The 18,688-nt window shown below is 35.8% G+C and overlaps 1 protein-coding gene across 2 annotated transcripts; it reads left to right on the top strand.

The window, feature by feature from the left end:
• Window positions 1-8,620: 8,620 nt before the first annotated feature.
• LOC149539739 (uncharacterized) lies at window positions 8,621-16,711 on the top strand. 2 transcript variants are annotated; one of them, XM_089800933.1, is made up of 2 exons: window positions 8,621-9,851; window positions 16,446-16,711. In XM_089800933.1, exon 1 carries the CDS (start codon window positions 8,758-8,760, stop codon window positions 9,397-9,399), a length of 642 nt encoding a protein of 213 aa, XP_089657059.1. In that variant the 5' UTR covers window positions 8,621-8,757; the 3' UTR covers window positions 9,400-9,851; window positions 16,446-16,711. The 2 variants fall into 2 exon arrangements, with proteins under 2 accessions (XP_089657059.1, XP_089657058.1); XM_089800932.1 differs by having other exon boundaries at window positions 16,109-16,711.
• The last annotated feature ends 1,977 nt before the right edge of the window (window positions 16,712-18,688 follow it).

The raw sequence follows: 18,688 nt of genomic DNA, 5'->3' as shown, positions 1-18,688 counted from the left end.
AGAGATTACTAGCATGAATGTTGATGATATTCCTATGTGGGAGTATTCTAGCATTGCTGGAGCATTGGAGAGATTGATAACATGATTGTGTGTTGCATTCATGACTATGTTTGTTATTGATGTCAACATACTAAGAAGATTGACATAGTAGTAGATAGCGATTGAGACAGTACAGATAGAGAATTAAAGTTGAGGACATGATCTATAGTGTGTCTTGATGATGTGGTTAAGAATGTGTGCAAAAAATCAAAGACTGGTAGTAGTTATTTAAGATTTACAGAAGACAGTTTGTAGACAGAGTTCCGAACAAGCAGTTTATGATGTTTAGATTATATCTACTAACAGGGATAGAATCTGGATGAGCAAAGTTAGATAGAGACATAAGACATTGTGATGATGATGTCAGCGAGTGCACAGAGTTTGAGGTTGCATGTGTGAGAAGTTGTAAATACTGTGAGTTGACAGTATCATGCAATTATGAAAATATGTAATGTAGTGTGTTATCTAAATGAGGTCCTATTGTAATTGTAAGTGGAAAAGCCTCAAGGTTGACTTAATGAATTACTTTGAGGACTTGGTATAAAGGAAAGTTATTTTCCCTATTATGAAAGTATCAAGTGGATTAAGATTATATGGATGCAAAGTATAATGCGAGTAAGCAATCAAAGAGATTATTGTGATGCATATTTGCAGATCTGACATTGAGAATCTGAGAAGTTTTTGGTGCAAGAGAGACACGGTAAGAGGACATAGCAAGATGTTGAATTGCTTAAATCAATTGTATTTCTATTATTTTGAAATGAATAATACAGAGGCCAATTGAACAATGAGTTTAGTGGCCTTGCCCCTGAAGTTGTTTGGACAGTGGGTCCTTCTGCCTTCCACAACTCCTAATAGGGTTGGAATCTTCTCATAGGGATTCAGAGTCTCTTAACAGAGATTGATATGTTATGAATGTATTTCATTGGCTCCTAACAAAGTTCATCCTCTTACAAGGAACTTATATATTAGTACATCATTTTCTGTGTACCATCCCTATTGGGGCTTTCCCTCTTATCAAGGGTTTCCTTAGTTAACATATGTGGTGTTATTGTGTATCTTCTTATGGTTGCTATTTATATTGATCACATGTTTGAGATTTAATAAGGTTAATAAAAAATATATCAATTTGACCTAGTGATATTGGTGGACTATAGTTTCTAACAACATTTGAGCAACATCTGGAGCGAACTGTTTTGCCTTTGGAGCTTGTTCAAAATCAATTATAGGGCGCGCTCTTGCTTAGATTGGCATCTTCATTATTTGAGGACTTGGGGACATATGAGTAATTCCTAGAGACATCATATATTTGGATTCTACTTCCTACTATTCCCTTTCCAAAATGAGATGCATTCTTGCATTTTGCGCTTGGCACAAAAGTAAATAAGGTGTGCAAATTTACGATAAAACAAAAGCCTTCTTTTAATGTAGTTTAACCTATCCGAATTATTTGGCCAGAATGTTAATAGTTTAATAAAATGATACAAGGCCTCCATTCAAAAAAAGTTAAAATGAATAATTGTTTTGGGACGTTGTTGCAAATTCAAATATAATTAAAAAGGAAAAGTAAAGTAGTGTTGAAAGTTTTAGGGCACCATTCTTGTAGAATGGTGGATAAAAAGAAGGAATTGCATCCTCATTTAACTTTTTAATAACTCTATATTGCGAGATAGTTTCCTTGAAGTCAATTAAATTAGAAATAAAGTTGAGAATGCAAAATCTTCAAGGTTAAAATAATGAAAGGGGGTTGCCCTAGAGTCGGTATCAAGAATGCGAAGTAAAATGTCAATGATAATGAAACTATTTGTAGTGGTTGATAGATTGGTTAAAAAAACATGCATTACTTTTGTGGACCCTCACATGATTCATTGTCTTAACTTTTTTTTTTGGATGACAAACAAATATGATTAGCTGAATTAGTTGTGGAAAATTAAAAAATATATTAGAAACACCTTCGATTGTTTTGGTTGAGAAATTGTAGTGAGGGCTAAATTTTTGTACGATCAAGCCCCATAGCGTGTCGTAATGACATGTTTACTATGTTGAAAACCTTTTTATTAGGATGGGACAATAATTAAATTATAAATTATAAGCTAAGGGCATCTAATTTATAAAGTAAACAATAATTAAACATACAAAATAAACAAATTAATTGTCATTGTGTGTGTGTGTGTGTGTGTGAGTGAGTGATCTAGATAAAATTTAATTAAGTAATTTATACACCATTTAGGTAATTAGTTGACTAACAATCAAAGTCATTAAGGAGAGTTAATGAATTCTTATGGGCACACATGTGCACACCCCCATATGTGGACATGTAAGTGTAGACGCACACACACACACAAGTGTATGTATGCACCCACACACACTTGTAGACATGGACACACACATTACTTGCCTCTATAACCAACTCCCTTGATTGATTAGTTATGTGGATAGGAAAAGGAAATGGTTATTAGGTTTTAACAAATTTTAAAGAGAGCATTAGTATCAACAATGGAGAATTAGATGAGAGATTTCAAAACAGAGGGAGCAAGGATACTCTTAACATCAAAGTTCATCAATAGGAAAAGCTTGTATTTTTGGGAAGGTAAGATTTTTGGTCTCTTATCAATTTAAAGGCCTTTTATTTAGATGCTATGTTGTTGCATCTAATTTTTTATAGAAATTTAATTTCTAATAGAAACAAGCAAACAAATATTATGTAAGAATAAGGTTGCTTAATATTAGGATCTATGAAATGTATTAAAAAGTGTGTAATAGCTTTTCTCATATAAGAAAGGTGATTGACAGGAGTAAGCAAGATGATCGTAGAATAACGTAGTACAATTAACCTCATCTGGACTTTCAATCAAAGGCAACAATACTTGTTTTCTACCACTCACCCAAATAGTATATTGATTCAATCTTCCATCATGTATAACATATCTATCACAGTATGTAAGAATAAGGTTGCTTGATATTAGGATCTATGAAGTGTATTAAAAAGTGTGTAATAGCTTTGCTTATATAAGCAGGGTGATTGACATGATTAACCAAGATGATCGCAAAATGTCGTATTACAATTAACCTCATCTAGACTTTCAATCAAAGGCAACAATACTTGTTTTCTACCATTCACCCAAAGAGTATATTGATTCAATCTTATCATATTGCCAAGGTCTACCCAACAATATATGACAACAATCCATAGGCATAACATCTCATAGATCTTTGTCAAAGTACTTTCCAATCTTGAACTTCACAACACATTGTTCACTTATCAATATCTTATGCTCATCTCTAATCCATGAGACATGATAGGGTTTATGATGCTTTAGCCTTTGCAACTCCAACTTTGTAAACCAACTCCTCTAATGCCAAATTTGTTAGACTTTCACTATCAATGATCATCTTGCAACATTTTGCAACCATCTTACATATGGTCTTGAAAAGACTTCTCCTTAGGACAAGTTTCTCATCAATTGCCTTGTTACACAAAGTTCAAGTCTCACCATCATATTTTCTCCAACCTTAGGTCGACTTGGTGAACCCTCAAGGTCTCCTTGAATCATAACATTTATATTACCTTGTTCATTCTCATTAGAGGATCTACACTGAAAGGATATATGCCCTTCGTTTCCACATCTGAAAGAATTACCACAAAAACCACCACTAGAATAAGAATTACCTCTTCCTCGATAAGAACTAGTACTTCCTTGATAAGAATTATCAACTTGTCATTTGGTCTTGCCATTGTCATTTTCAATTCAAATTATCCCTTATCTTGCCTATAATTGTTAGATTTTCAACCTTCTCCATAAGATCTATCTCTACCTCTCTGGAATCTACCACCTCTACCTCTTTGTCTTTGTTCATTCTTCTTTGTTAGGATCTCCTCATCTTTTAAGGCATATTGGTATGCTTCCTCCACACTTTCCAATTTCACAAAGCTTATTTCATCTTGAAATCTAGATCTCAATCCATTGAGACACTTCAAAAATTTCTCAACGTCATCATCCACATGTCGAGATCTGATGTCCAATCTTTAGAATTCCTTAGTATGCTCCTCCACGTTCATGTCCTTTTATCTCACATTTTGCATCTTTTTCAACAAGCTAACTTGGTAATCAACAAGAAGGAACTTCTTCTTCACTTTATTCACCATTGTCAGCTAAGTCCCGGCCTTCTCCTTTCCTCTCCTTTGTCTAGTAGTTTGCAAATGCTCCCACCATAGTGAGGCATGACCTTTCAACCTAGTGACTACAATTTTCACCTTCCTATTATCAGGAGTGTTTTCAAACTCAAAGTACTTCTCCATATTAGAGATATGATCCAACACAACATTGGTTTCCAATTTTCCATCATAAGGAACAAATTCTACAACAAGCTTTGAATGTGCCCTAGACAACACCCTCAACAATCTTTCCTCATCTTGATCTTCCTCAGGTTTTGTATTAGGGTTTGGTGTCATTGCTTCATCATCACTCGCATCATCAAGATGTGCTCCTCTCCTTTAGGATGTCTCTTACAACATCTAATATGGCTGCAATTTGTCTCAACATGTCCATAACATCAGTGCCAACATTTCCTCTACCTCGAACCGTCTTTATAAACAGGTTCCTACAAGATCGTAACCCTCTACAAGATAGGTCAAAATTCACAAATCTACCACCCTATAATCAAATTCAACTTAGGTTTTTACAGTATCAAATCTTCATAAGCACGACCCTGAAGCTCTGAAACCACCTGACGCAAGGAGGGAATGAACAACTAGGGCCAAAGGCACACTTGACTATCGAAACACCTTGTTGAGTAAACACAACGAAATCAAACATAGAGAGAACAACACCAGAGAGAGAGAGAGAGAGAGAGAGAGAGAGAGAGAGAGAGAGAGAGAGAGAGAGAGAGAGAGAGAACAAAAACAATTTTATTGATTCATCAAATTATCAACATGCATGCCCAACTATAAGGTCTTTTGGGTTATGACTAAATACAAAATACAACTTCAAGATCCACTATGCAACTTCACATTCGCAATTCCAGAAACGTCTACTCTTAACTCTCTAAGTTGCCTCTCTAAAGTAAACCAAATACCTCTACTTATACTTGCCAAAATGGCCTACAGAAGATTCTAGAACATTACATAATAGAAAGGCTGACCTCAAAACAATCTGCACTCATCCCAAGATAAGATTTTATGATTAAATTCATGATCCAAATTAAATACATAAGTCGGCTCAAACTAAGAACCAATCACAAAAAAACTCGATCAAAGGACCAGAGCATCAACAAATATCAGGTTCACTCGGCACATGAAGGAACACTTTGTCAATACTAGACAACCTGGTTAAAAAAGAAACTTGGTTAACACTAACACTGTTGGTTAACATTAACATTGTTGGAACTTGGTTAACACTGCGGGTACTTGGTTAACACTAGGGGTACTTGGTTAATACTATTTGTACTCAGATTATATTGTGTGTACTCGGTTAACACTACTAGTTAATATTGCAAACTTGGTGATAACTATTTGAAATGAATAAATGAGCAGGATTACAAGGCAACCTAGGATGCTCCTACATTACCATCCTCTCAGTTATTCTTGTCAATGGAGCACTCAAATTGTTGTCACTCCATGGTACCTTACCAAAAACATTTTAGCTTGTTTCAACTTACCAAAACAAAACATCCATGTGTCTCACCTATGAATCCTTCCCTACCTACCATCCTAGTCTCTTGGTATCCACTGCAACACTCCTTGGACCTTGACCATCTGTCTCACCCAATAATAGATCCTGAAAGATACTTCCTCTTCTCATCTTGCACCTTCTACCCAACTTAATCTCTATTGGAGAATGACCATGAGAGATCTTCTCGTGTTTTCTCCCAAACACAACCTGAAACCATCTTCTTTGCAGTTGGTGGATATGCAACTGCAATAACAAACCATTAAAAGAAATTGCATACTAATTGTCTTTCTCAACCCAGATCTTTTGGTGAGCTCTAATACTAGTTTGATATTAAGGACCCAAGGAATTCAAATGGTCTGATAGGATCTAGCTGATCCAATCATCCTTTTAACATGTAACAACTAAAATAGAGGTATCACAATCTCATCTTCATTCAAATTCCACATAGATAATGAACCACTCCATTGATAGATTTCAACTATTCATTTAGACTTGTAGATTTTTCCATTCCGCAAGGGCAAAAATTAGCATGTTGCCAAAGGGTGAAGCCATCGCTATTTCCCAAAGTGAAAAAGAAGAGATTTGCAAAGAGGTGAAACTACATGTTCAATGTTGCTACTATTCAGCAAGTGGACATACAAGATCTTTTCAAAATTATGCAACCAAGTTTCACTATATACTCCAAGGTCCAATATACTCATTTCAAATTTATAGATTTTGCCATTCTACAAGGGTAAACATAAGCATGTTACAAAATAATGAATCCATTGCTATTTCAAAAGTGGAAAAGAAGTAGTTTGTGAAATGGTGGAACTACATGTCCAATGTTACGACTATTTCAAAATGGATACACATGCTTTTTGCAAAATAGTGTAACCAAGTTTCCTTGCATACTCCAAGGTTCAATATACTTTGTTGTAGAGGGCTTCAATAGTTTTGTTAAAGCCTATTTGATCTGCCAATATCACCCATGGATATACATAAAATATGATTTACACTAAACCTATTCCATTGTTCCATGACTGCAATAGATTTCAGGCATGAAAAAAATCATTTGCATATGATGAAATGTTCAAAAAATTTCTAGGAAAAATAGTTTGCAACGTGAACAAAGATTCTTTTTCAGAAACTATACTACAAGTAAACTTACCATTCCTATTAGACTATGTTTGTCACATCTTTGATCAATCTTAACTTCAATGGAGTCCTCACATCTCCATTTATCTTGATTGAACCCTACTGCAATAGGGAAACCAAAGGGGCTTCAAATGAAACTCTATGTTTTAACCCTATGTTCTGCCTCCTCTCTCAACTCGACCATTACAAGGATTTTATAACATTCTTGGACCGTTACAGACCTTTCAGCTTCCCTAGCTGATTGAAATCATGCTTCTTCCAAGAGTCGTTACACACTACATTCCCATATACCAAGAATGACAACCATTTATGCAATATTTGACTGTATGACCAACTAGGACCATGCTATGTAACTTGGACAACTCTTACAATTTTTGATAAGTGGCTTATATAGCCTTACATAATGATTCAATTTATGTGAAGTCTTTGGAAATTAACCAAATTTATCATAGTCACTCTTATCATGGCTCCTAACCTTCTAATGAGACTTGTTCCTTAGGTGCTCCTGCATCACTAACAAAACCAAAGTGATGATTTTCTCTTTGAAAAGAACACGTAGCAAAATACTTTCCTTTTCAATGGAAGTACATTAGAGATTGTGGACGAAAAATACTATCTTGGGATCAACTTCCACAAAAAACTTAGTTGGGAGATTTGTAGACAAAAAAGAATTTAGGGAGGCTGGAAAGCACTATAATTTTTACAAAATAGATGCAGGAATGCAAAATTATTGGAAAACAAAAAAGATGCTCTTCAATTTGTTGGTTACCTCAATGATCCTTTATAGATTTGAGATTTGGGGCAGCAACATGTCGAATTAGAAATGGAGACAAGTAGAAAGAATCCAAAAGCATTTAATCATCAACAATATCAAAATTAAAATAACAGTTTCCTAAGACATATTCCATCTAGAGGCTTCAATAATGGTTCAATTATTATGTTATTTAAGGAAAAAGGAAGAAATCATTATTCGCCTAAATTGGTCATTGAGGAAAGACTCGACAAAAGAAAGCACACATGAATGAAGCAAGATGTCTAATGGATGGAAAAGATAGAAAGTTACATGCATGCATTTTTGAATAACAATGATGGAATAGTTTGCGAAGGAAAAATTTAGGAGGCTCATATGGTCAAAATAAAATGGGTGCAAAAAAGACTATTATGTCAAAGAATTTAACCCAACGAGAGACCAAGGAGGAAACCTACATAGGAGTAAAAATTAAAGGAGAGATGAAATACTCATAACACAATTTAGGACTAGTTCTCATCTTTTGAGGTGTGAAACAAGTAAATGGATGGTACCGAATGAAGAGTGAGAGGAGACAAATATGTTTATTTTGTATCAAAGGCGTGGTGGAGACAAAGTAACATTTTATCTTATAATTCCCAAGATACAATGATATTTTCTCTAGCTTTGGGAATATTCGAGAAGTAGGCAAACTAGGTACTATTTTCTAGGAAACACAACTAAAGAACACATCAAACTTAGTGATCATCATTCTTTGTAGAAGAGCAAACTTAATGAAGTAGTTTTAAAAGGTTTAAAGTTCTTACATCCTATTTTTAGAGTGTGTACTTTTCTAGATGATCCTATAAACTACTTTCGCTTTATTTCATTCATTTATTCAAGATTCACTTTTAACACCACACAAGTTATGAAGTAAGTATGCAAGTAAACATTAAAGAGGAAATTTTTGACCTTTTCAAAAGTCATCCCTTTAAACATAAAATCTTTAAAAAGGGGAAAATATTAATTTGAAAACTAGATTTTCCCAAAAGACCACTTAGAGAAGCACTCAATATAGACCAACGAAAATACGCTGCCACAATTAATGGTGCCCCTTGTTCTGTTGTTCTCTTTGTTCTTTGTATGGCCGTTCCCTACGTATGCAAATCCAGTTTATCTTGAATGGATTGCTTATTCCGCTGTTGCTCGGGTTACGACGCTAGGGTTTCCATTTTTGCTCGACCTACATTGCTGGTATTTCATGTTCCTTCCATTTCCATTTTCATGGAGCCTTATAGAACGCCTGATTTTCATTTTGCCTTTGTTAGAAATCCACGAACGGTCCTCATCTCGTCAAAATTCCCATGGCGTATATCATGTGAAGTCATACCCACAAAGCAGCCACATTTAAACCCACAAATACAAGAAGAGAGAGAGCAGCGCCATAATGCCATGAAACGCTTCTTGCTCCAGGAATGCTGTTTTTCCTCCTCTGAAATCACAGTACTGATCAGCAAAGACCCCAGCCTTTTCAGAAGAAAATCGACAGTCAGAGCCCATCAGGCACTTCAGATGTTCAGAGACCATGGATTCACTGTAGGGCAGGTAAAAAGAATAATTTTCAGAAACCCAAGTATTCTCGTTCGTTCTGTTGATGACAATATGAAGCCTAAAATTGAATACTTGAAGACATTAGGGATAGCTGAAAAAGATGTGAGCTATATCGTCTCCCACCATCCCAGAATTCTTACTGGTAGATTGGAGGAAAGTCTTGCTCCGAAAATCGCATCTCTGATGGGATTGCGTCTTATGAAGTTGAACTAGTGAAGAATAAATTGAAGATTTTAGAAAACGGAGGCCTCCGAGGGTATGAGATCAAACAAATTCTTGAAAAGGATCCTCGATTCCTTTGTGCCTCTGAAGCTAAGATAGAGAAGAACATGGAGTTCTTGAACCGCACTCTAGGTTTTAAACCAAGTGTTGTGGTTAAATATCCCATTCTCTTAAACTTAAGCGTAGAGAAAAGAATGAAGCCACGGTATAAGGTGGTTCAGTATGTAAATTCATTGCGAGCTCGCAATGACCTTTCCTTTGGTCTGCTTTCATGTCTGCTAATAACTGAGGCGGATTTCATTGAAAAGTATCTATCCGGCAGTCCTGATGTTGAAATGTTATATGAAAAATACAAGGGCAGGATGGCGGATGTTGAAGTACCTGAACTTTTACCTACAAACTAGAGATAATTTGGTATTCAACGGTGATTTGCAATGCATCAGGTAGCGTTTTTAACTTGTGTTTTATTGATGTACTGAGGAATTTGCTTAGATCCGCTAAATCTACGGTTTCCTGCAATCCATTTTTTTCCCTCTGATTGTGAACTTTATTTGGTTCTACCCTGAATTTGAACAGGACATTTCGGTAATTATCATGTATTAAAGGTAAACTAAGTTATATTCTAAACGATTCTTTACATTTAGTGTTGAAACCACTCAATGTTCCTCAAAGATTTACCAGGTTCAATCTTGAATTGGCAGTTTTTTTAAAAGATTCAACACGATTACATAGATAACATCTCTGTCTTTAAGCAGATTACAATTATTTGAAAAAACTCATATTATGCAAATAAAAACATATTCTTGCCTATAATATTCAACTTGGAAACTCAAAAACACTTAATCAGAATAGAGACTCACTGTTCTTAAATTCCACTGATAGAAGGTCAATAACGGTAATTGTGTGTCTCCAAATATGATAAATAAATTCAATTGTTTCCAAAACATTACTCACTGCTCTTTTAGGCAAATTAAGCAGTTACAAGACTCTCTACTTGGATTAAATTCAACTTGCAGTGCAAACTAGCAGCTTCATTCAATAATTTTGCATTGCTTGACCAATAAAGGTTTCTTTTGAATCAAAACTGATCTTCTCTCTCCACGATTCTCTGCGCACTCAGCACACTTTAGTAACATTCACCAACACTTTCACTTCAATCTCTTTTGCTTAAAACACACATTGACTTATTTTCCCTTTACTCATGCCACCCCCATTATCTCCTCTCAGTCCTCTCTGTCGATGCCCTCACTAAACATCTGTAACATGCAGCCCCTTCATAAGGTTCCCTCCACATTTGGCATGGGTTGAATCTGGTTTCTGCAGACCTTATTATCTTCTTTTCTGTCTCATGCAGCCACACACAATTAACCTCCCACCAAAGCTACTGCCAATCTGAAAGAGTGACACAACATAAACATTAAAGGTACAAACTAAAAAAATAGCCCACCTTCAAGCCATTTTCAGAGTCTTTAATGAACCGATCAAAAGACATAAGTATGCACAATCTAACACCTACAAGAAGAAAGTTTGAATTTTGAAAACTGAAGTTTCTTATCCTCCCCTTGGATGCCTTGCATCATGATATCTAATTTTCAAGTTTATTTTAGCTAAGCTGTCACAAAAAAGGGATTTATTCTCCCAAAATTACCATGAACCAAACGTGATCCAATCTCATATTCTATATTTGAAGCTTGGTAGATGATGTCACAAACTATCATCCTCACCAATTCAAATTGTTCTCTTAGATTAGTTGGATGTTCCTTTTACTAATCATGAATGACCATGTTCGCAATGCACTCCTCAACATCGATATCTACAATGAACAGTCCATAGAAGTGTATTGACGCAAGTTATTGGGAATGCAATTATTAACATTGATGTTTAAAATGAGTATTTACTTTTAAGTACAATACTCAAACTGGATATGGTACTGTATAAGTACATTGTTTATTTGTACAAATAAATTGTTTTAGATTGGGGTAATTTTGTCAAGGGATAAAGCAATATGAGTTCTAAATGGAAACAGCTCAGTGGAATTGATTATAATCTCTTGAATCGGTTTAAATCCCTATTTATCATGATGTTGATCACACTAACATATTATAAGTTGTGATATTGCTATCAAGATTTTAACTATGTGATTTTTGAGTCAAACTCATTGACCCATGTTTCATGAGTAGTGATTCAACATGAATCCATCTCTCATGAGAATAAATGAAACACTTAGGACTCATTGGATCTAGGTGATGCTCACAGGGGTGAAGCACCGGGACTTCTTGGGAGGTCACCCATCCCAATACTACTCCAGCCTAAGCGCACTTAATTACGGAGTTTCCTCCATGGTTAAACCCAAAGCTTGCAACCCCATTTGTAAAACTTTCACCAAGTGTTGTGCCTTATGAACCATTCATTAGAAATCCCCTTAAGCTCATCAATTGATAAGTAAGAGATAATTTTCACAGCAAGTCAAATTGTGATATTGCGATCAAGATTTTAACTATGTGATTTTTGAGTCAAACTCATTGACCCATGTTTCATGAGTAGTGATTCAACATGAATCCATCTCTCATGAAAATAAATGGAACACTTAGCACTCACTGGATCTAGGTGATGCTCACAGGTGTGAAGCACCGGGACTTCTCGGGTGTCACCCATCTTAGTACTACACCAATCGGAGTGCGCTTAACTACGGAGTTTCCTCCATGGTTAAACCCAAAGCTTGCAACCCCATTTGCAAAACCTTCACCAAGTATTGTGCCTTATGAACCATTCATTAGAAAGCCGCTTAAGCTTATCAATTGATAAGAAGGAGATAATTTCCACAGCAAGTCAAATTGTGATATTGCTATCAGGATTTTAATTGTTTGATTTTTGAGTCAAACTCATTGACCCATGTTTCATGAGTAGTGATTCCACATTAAGCCATCTCTTATGAGAATAAATGGAACACTTAGCACTCATTGGATCTAGGTGATGCTCACAGGGGTGAAGCACCTGGACTTCCCGAGAGGTCACCCATCCGAGTACTACTCCAGCCTGAGCATGCTTAACTACGAAGTTTCCTCCATGGTTAAACCCAAAGCTTGCAACCCCATTTGCAAAACCTTCACCAAGTGTTGTGCCTTATGATTCTTGTTGGATCACTACTCATGAAACATGGGTCAATGAGTTTGACTCAAAAATCACACAGTTAAAATATTGATAGCAATATCACAATTTGACTTGCTATGGAAATTATCTCCTACTTATCAATTGATGAGCTTAAGGGGCTTTCTAATGAATGGTTCATAAGGCACAACACTTGGTGAAGGTTTTGCAAATGGGGTTGCAAGCTTTGGGTTTAACTGTGGAGGAAACTCCATAGTTAAGTGCGCTCAGGCTGGAGTAGTACTGGGATGGGTGACCTCCCAGGAAGTCTTGGTGCTTCACCCCTGTGAGTATCACCTAGATCCCATCAGTGCTAAGTGTTCCATTTATTCTCATGAGAGATGGATTCATGTTGAATGACTACTCATGAAACATGGGTCAATGAGTTTGACTCAAAAATCATACAGTTAAAATCCTGATAGCAATATCACAATTTGACTTGCTGTGGAAATTATCTCCTACTTATCAATTGATGAGCTTAAGGGGCTTTCTAATGAATGGTTCATAAGGCACACCACTTGGTGAAGGTTTTGCAAATGGGGTTGCAAGCTTTGGGTTTAACCATGGAGGAAACTCCATAGTTAAGCACGCTCAGGCTGGAGTAGTATTGGGATGGATGACCTCTCGGGAAGTCTCCCGGTGCTTCACCCTTGTGAGCATCACCTAGATCCAATGAGTGCTAAGTGTTCCATTTCTTCTCATGAGAGATGGATTCATGTTGAATCACTACTCATGAAACATGGGTCAATGAGTTTGACTCCACACAATCAAAATCGTGATAGCCATATCACAGTTTGACATGCTGTAGAAATTATCTCCTACTTATCAATATTATAAGTTACTTGGTATAAAGACACGGATCTTTTACTCGTAAGTGTATAATTATACTTTACATGAGCAAAATGCAATAATTTCTTGTTTGTAAATACGCTAGTTTACATGCAGTAAGTAGTTTACAATATCTTGCTTGCTTTATGAGAAGTACAAGCATAATTCTCGGGTATGCTCAGAATACCTCCCACACCCATACCAGGTGCATCTGAGTATGGGGTCACCCATGGGTTATGCCTAGGTGCAAACAAGGGTGAACCTATGGCTACAGATACCCAAAGTTGCTCAATACCAAAAAGTAACAAAAAAAGGACATTTTCTAACTTTTTCTCCCATCCAAGGACCAAAAGCCTTAAAACACGCCTAAAAGCTGCATTTCACCCAATACAGAGATCATTCTACTTTCTTTAATCTCTTTTCTCTTTTTGGCATTTTGAATTTTGAAGGTCAGCTGATATGTATATTCTCATTTTGGCATTTTGGAGGGCGGCTGGCTGCTGGTATATATTATATGACATGTGACATAATATTGAAATTCTGAACTATAAATTGGCATTTAATATATATCTTTATCACTGCAAGTGACATACTCTATATTCCTCTAAATACAAGTGACATTTTATATTAGTTACATACTTTTGCACAAAGCAATAAATCTAATGCATTCCAGCTACTAATTTAAATATTTTAGTGTTTATTTTATATTTTATAAGATTTGATTTTTATGGCTGGAAGATTTGATATATGATTTTGAATACTATTGTGAGTGGTTTTGCAAGTAGCAGCCAACTTGCACTAATGATTTCATTTTAATCAAACCTGATCTTCTCTCTCCACTATTCTCGGTGCACTCGGCACACTTTAGTAACATTCACCAACACTTTCACTTCAATCTCTTTTACTTAAAACACACATTGACTTATTCGCCCTTTACTCATGCAACCCACATTATCTCCTGTTGGTCCTCTCTGTCGATGCCCTCACTAAACATCTGTAACATGCAATCCCTTCATAAGGTTCCCTCCACATTTGGCACGGGTTGAATCTGGTTTCTGCAGACCTTATTATCTTCTTTGCTGTCTCATGCAGCCACACACAATTAACCTCCCACCAAAGCTACAGCCAATCTGAAAGAGCCACACATCATAAACATTAGAGGTAAAAACTAAAAAAATTAACCCACCTTCAAGCCATTTTCAGAGTCTTTAATGAACCGATCAAAAGACGTAAATACACACAATCTAACACCTACAAGAAGAAAGTTTGAATTTTCAAAACTGAAGTTTCTCATCCTCCCCTTGGATGCCTTGCATCATGATATCTAATTTTCAAGTTTATTTTAGCTATAAGCTGTCACAAAAAAGGGATTTATTCTCCCAAAATTACCACGAATCAAACGTGATCCAATCTCATATTCTATGTTTGAAGCTTGGTAGATGATGTCACAAACTATCATCCTCACCAATTCATATTGGTCTCTTCGATTAGTTGGATGTTCTTTTTACTAATCATTTATGACCATGTTTGCAATGCACTCCTCAACATCGATATCTATAGTGAACAGTCCATAGAAGAATATTGAAGCAGGTTATTTGGGAATGCAATTATTAACATTGATGTTCAAAATGAGTATTTACTTTCAAGTACAATACTCAAACTGGATATGGTATTGTATAAGTACATTGTTTATTTGTACAAATAAACTGTTTTGGATTGGGGTACTTTTGTCAAGGGATAAAGCAATATGAGTTCTAAATGGAAACAGCCCAGTGGAATTGCTTATAATCTCTTGAATCGAGAGGGGGTTTAAATGCCTATTTATCATGATGTTGATCACACTAACATATTACAAGTTACTTGGTATACAGACACGGATCTTTTACTCATAAGTGTATAATTATACTTTACATGAGCAAAATGCAATAATTTCTTGTTTGTAGATAGGCTAGTTTACATGCAGTAAGTAGTTTACAATATCTTGCTTGCTTTATGAGAACTACAAGCATAATTCTCAGGTATGCTCAGAATACGTCCCACACTCATACCAGGTGCATCTGAGTATGGGGTCACCTGTGGGTTACGCCTAGGTGCAATTAAGGGTGTACCTACAGCTGCAGATATCCAAAGTTGTTCAGTACCCAAAAGTAATAAAAAAAAGACATTTTCTAACTTTTTCTCCCATCTAAGGACCAAAAGCCTTAAAACACACCTAAAAGCTGCATTTCACCCAATACAGAGGTCATTCTACTTTCTTTACTCTTTTTTCTGCTTTTGGCATTTTGAATTTTGAACGGCAGCTGATATGTATATTCTGATTTTGGCATTTTGGAGGGCGGCTGGCTGCTGGTATATATTATATAACATGTGACATAATATTGAAATTCTGAACTATTAGTTGGCATTTAATATATATCTCTATCACTGCAAGTGACGTATTCTATATTCCTCTAAATACAAGTGACATTTTATATTAGTTACATACTTTTGCACAAAGCAATAAATCTAATGCATTCCAGCTACTAATTTAGATTTTTTAGTGTTTATATTTTTTTTATAAGATTTGATTTCTATGGCTGAAAGATTTGATATATGATTTTGAATACTATTCTGAGTGCTTTTGCAAGTAGCAGACAACTTGCACTAATGATTTCCCCCAAGTTTTTATTTTTGGCAAAGTTTACTTTTAACAAGACGAGTTGCACTGCATGGACTCTTTTCCCAGTGGCTTGTAGATGGTTAAATGGTGAGTTACACCTGTTTTCAAGCGTGAGACAGCTTTACTGTTTGATTGTGGACTAGCAAGTCCACAAGAATCCTATTGGCTAATGAGCTCTTGGTGAACCAGTTGAGAGGACTAAAATGGGGAGGGCAAAAGGTTGTGCAATAAACACTATCAGCATAGCGAGCATCAGCAGTACATACCAGCAAAATAGCCTCTATCATGGTTCTTACTATCTTAGGCTGTAACAGTGACATGCAACTGACAAGGCTTTTTCTTTTTTTGAAAATTATTTATAAGTTCTCCCTTCCAGCTCATCAGTGTCATGTGGATTTGACAGGGAACCAACAGACAATGTAATAGGTATGTATCACGAGAGGTGTCTTGTTGACTACCTGGATCAACCTTACCAGCTAAAGGCTTTTGGTACATTGGCACCCAAGCTTTTATTGTTGCAGTGACATCCAATCCAATATGTCCTTCAAATGGAATAGCTAAGTATTTTGTGGCTTTGTTGGGCTTGCGTGGAACCATCCTGAGATTTATCCACTCAGGAAATTTCTCATTACCTATCAAGATTTAATGAAAGAATCATTATTTTAATTAGAGTGTTAGTGGTAATTCCAATCCTGAAACTTCAGTCTGATCCATGAATTATTGATGATCTTTTCCGATTCTCAGTAAATGACAGATGACTTACCTTTTCATGCGTAAGGCTAACTAATGTTACTTTCTTTTATCATTTTCACCGTAATTTGAGCTTATGCAGTGGTTAATCTTGTATAAACTATACAATCCTGTAATTGTTTGTAGAATTTCATTCATTCTCAGCTAGCCTTATTTTCCTTAGTTTCATATCTGCAAGTTTTGCTTTTAATTTCTAGCAAGATCCTTATTGTCTGTGCAACTCCCTCTGCAAAATTTTACATGGAATGGGAGTATACATGGAGTAGGAAGAAGAAGCTTAAACATCTTTATAGGTATTGATAATTAGAGCTAAAAGACAGAATGAGATATCCAGTGTTTTGGGACATGTTTCTTAATATCTACTTCTATAATTGCGGACTGAAATAAAGTTCCATTTTGAGAGGGGATGGTTGTTATTAATTACATCTCTTGCTAATTCTTTTCAACCTCATGTGGACGATACTGATATTTTTTTTACCTCATCTTCTATGCACACATCCTTTTGAGATGATCAGTTTAGTGATAACCTATCTACATTGTTGCTTCTTTTGAGTTAAGAGTTACTTTATTGAAAGCTACTAATGATTCTTTGCAGTAGGATAGCTTAGCTCTTATAGATTTAGTTTATTAGGATCCATTTGTACTAAACATTGCGTCATGGTTTGTAGAGCCCTACATTGCCAACCTATTACACACCATTGAGGACCTAATTCATATCCTCTAATGCAATAACTCCTTTGGAGTTGATCCATCTTATTTTGATGTTATGGGTGCATATTTAGAGTATCCTATTCTCTCTTTGCCGATACCTACTTTTATCGTGGCAGTACTAGATGCTCATTCGTCTAGGTATTACCATACATCCATAACCACTATACATAAATCTTCTTTGGTGCTTGATATATCTTATCAACATCTTTCACACTTAAGCATTTACGTAGAGACATTTGTTAGCATGAATGTTGATGATATTCCTATGGGGGAGTATCCTAGCATTGTTGGAGCATTGGAGAGATTGATAGGATGACTGTGTGTTGCATTCATGACTATGTTTGTCATTGTTGTTAACATACTGCAAAGATTGATAGAGTAACAAACAGAGATTGAGGATTAAACATGAGGTCAAGTGTAGTTGAGGACATGTTCTAGAGTGTGTCTTGATGACGTGGCTAAGAGCGTGCGAAAAAAGTCAAAGACCGGTAGTAGTTATTTAAGATTTATAGAAGATAGTTTGCAGACATAGTTCCTAAGAAGCAATTTATGATGTTCGGATTATATTCCCTGACAGGGATAAAATCCCGATGAGCGAAGTTAGATAGAGATAGAGGACATCGTGATGATGACGTTAGTATGTGCATGATGTTTGAGGTTGCACGTGTAAGAATTTGTAAACGCTGTGAGCTAATAGTAGTATGTAATTATGAAAATATGTAATGTAGTGTGTTATCTAAATGAGATCGTATTGTAATTGTAACTGGGAAAGCCTCAAGGCTGAGTCAATGAATTATTTTGAGGACTTGGTATAAAGGAAAGTTATTATCCTTGTGATGAAAGTATCAAGTGGATTAAGTGTATGTGGATGAAAAGTATAATGTGAATAAGCGATTAAAGGGATTATTGTGATGTGAGTTTGCAGATCTGGCATTAAGATCTAAGAAGTGTTTGGTGTGGGAGAGGCACAATAAGATGATAGCGCAAGAGGTTGAGTCGCTGAAATCAGTTGCATTTCTATTATTTTGAAAGGAATAATACATAGGCCAGTTGGATAGTGAGTTCAGTGGTCTTGCCCCTAAAGCGGTTTGGACAGAGGGTCCTTCTGCCTAAAACAACTCTTAACAGGGTTGGAATCTCCTCACAGATATTCAAAGTCTCCTAATAGGGAATGATATGTATTGA

This window comes from Cupressus sempervirens, chromosome 9, assembly GCF_028749045.1.
Source record: "Cupressus sempervirens isolate cs-2001-9-10 chromosome 9, ASM2874904v1, whole genome shotgun sequence".
Classification (NCBI taxonomy): Eukaryota; Viridiplantae; Streptophyta; class Pinopsida; order Cupressales; family Cupressaceae; genus Cupressus; species Cupressus sempervirens.
Note: the sequence above shows the minus strand (reverse complement) of the source record. Positions and strands in the feature narration are given on the sequence as shown.

Excerpts from the sequence above, each read along its gene's own strand:
- LOC149539739 (XM_089800933.1), top strand. The coding sequence starts at position 8,758 with ATGGATTGCTTATTCCGCTGTTGCTCGGGTTACGACGCTAGGGTTTCC.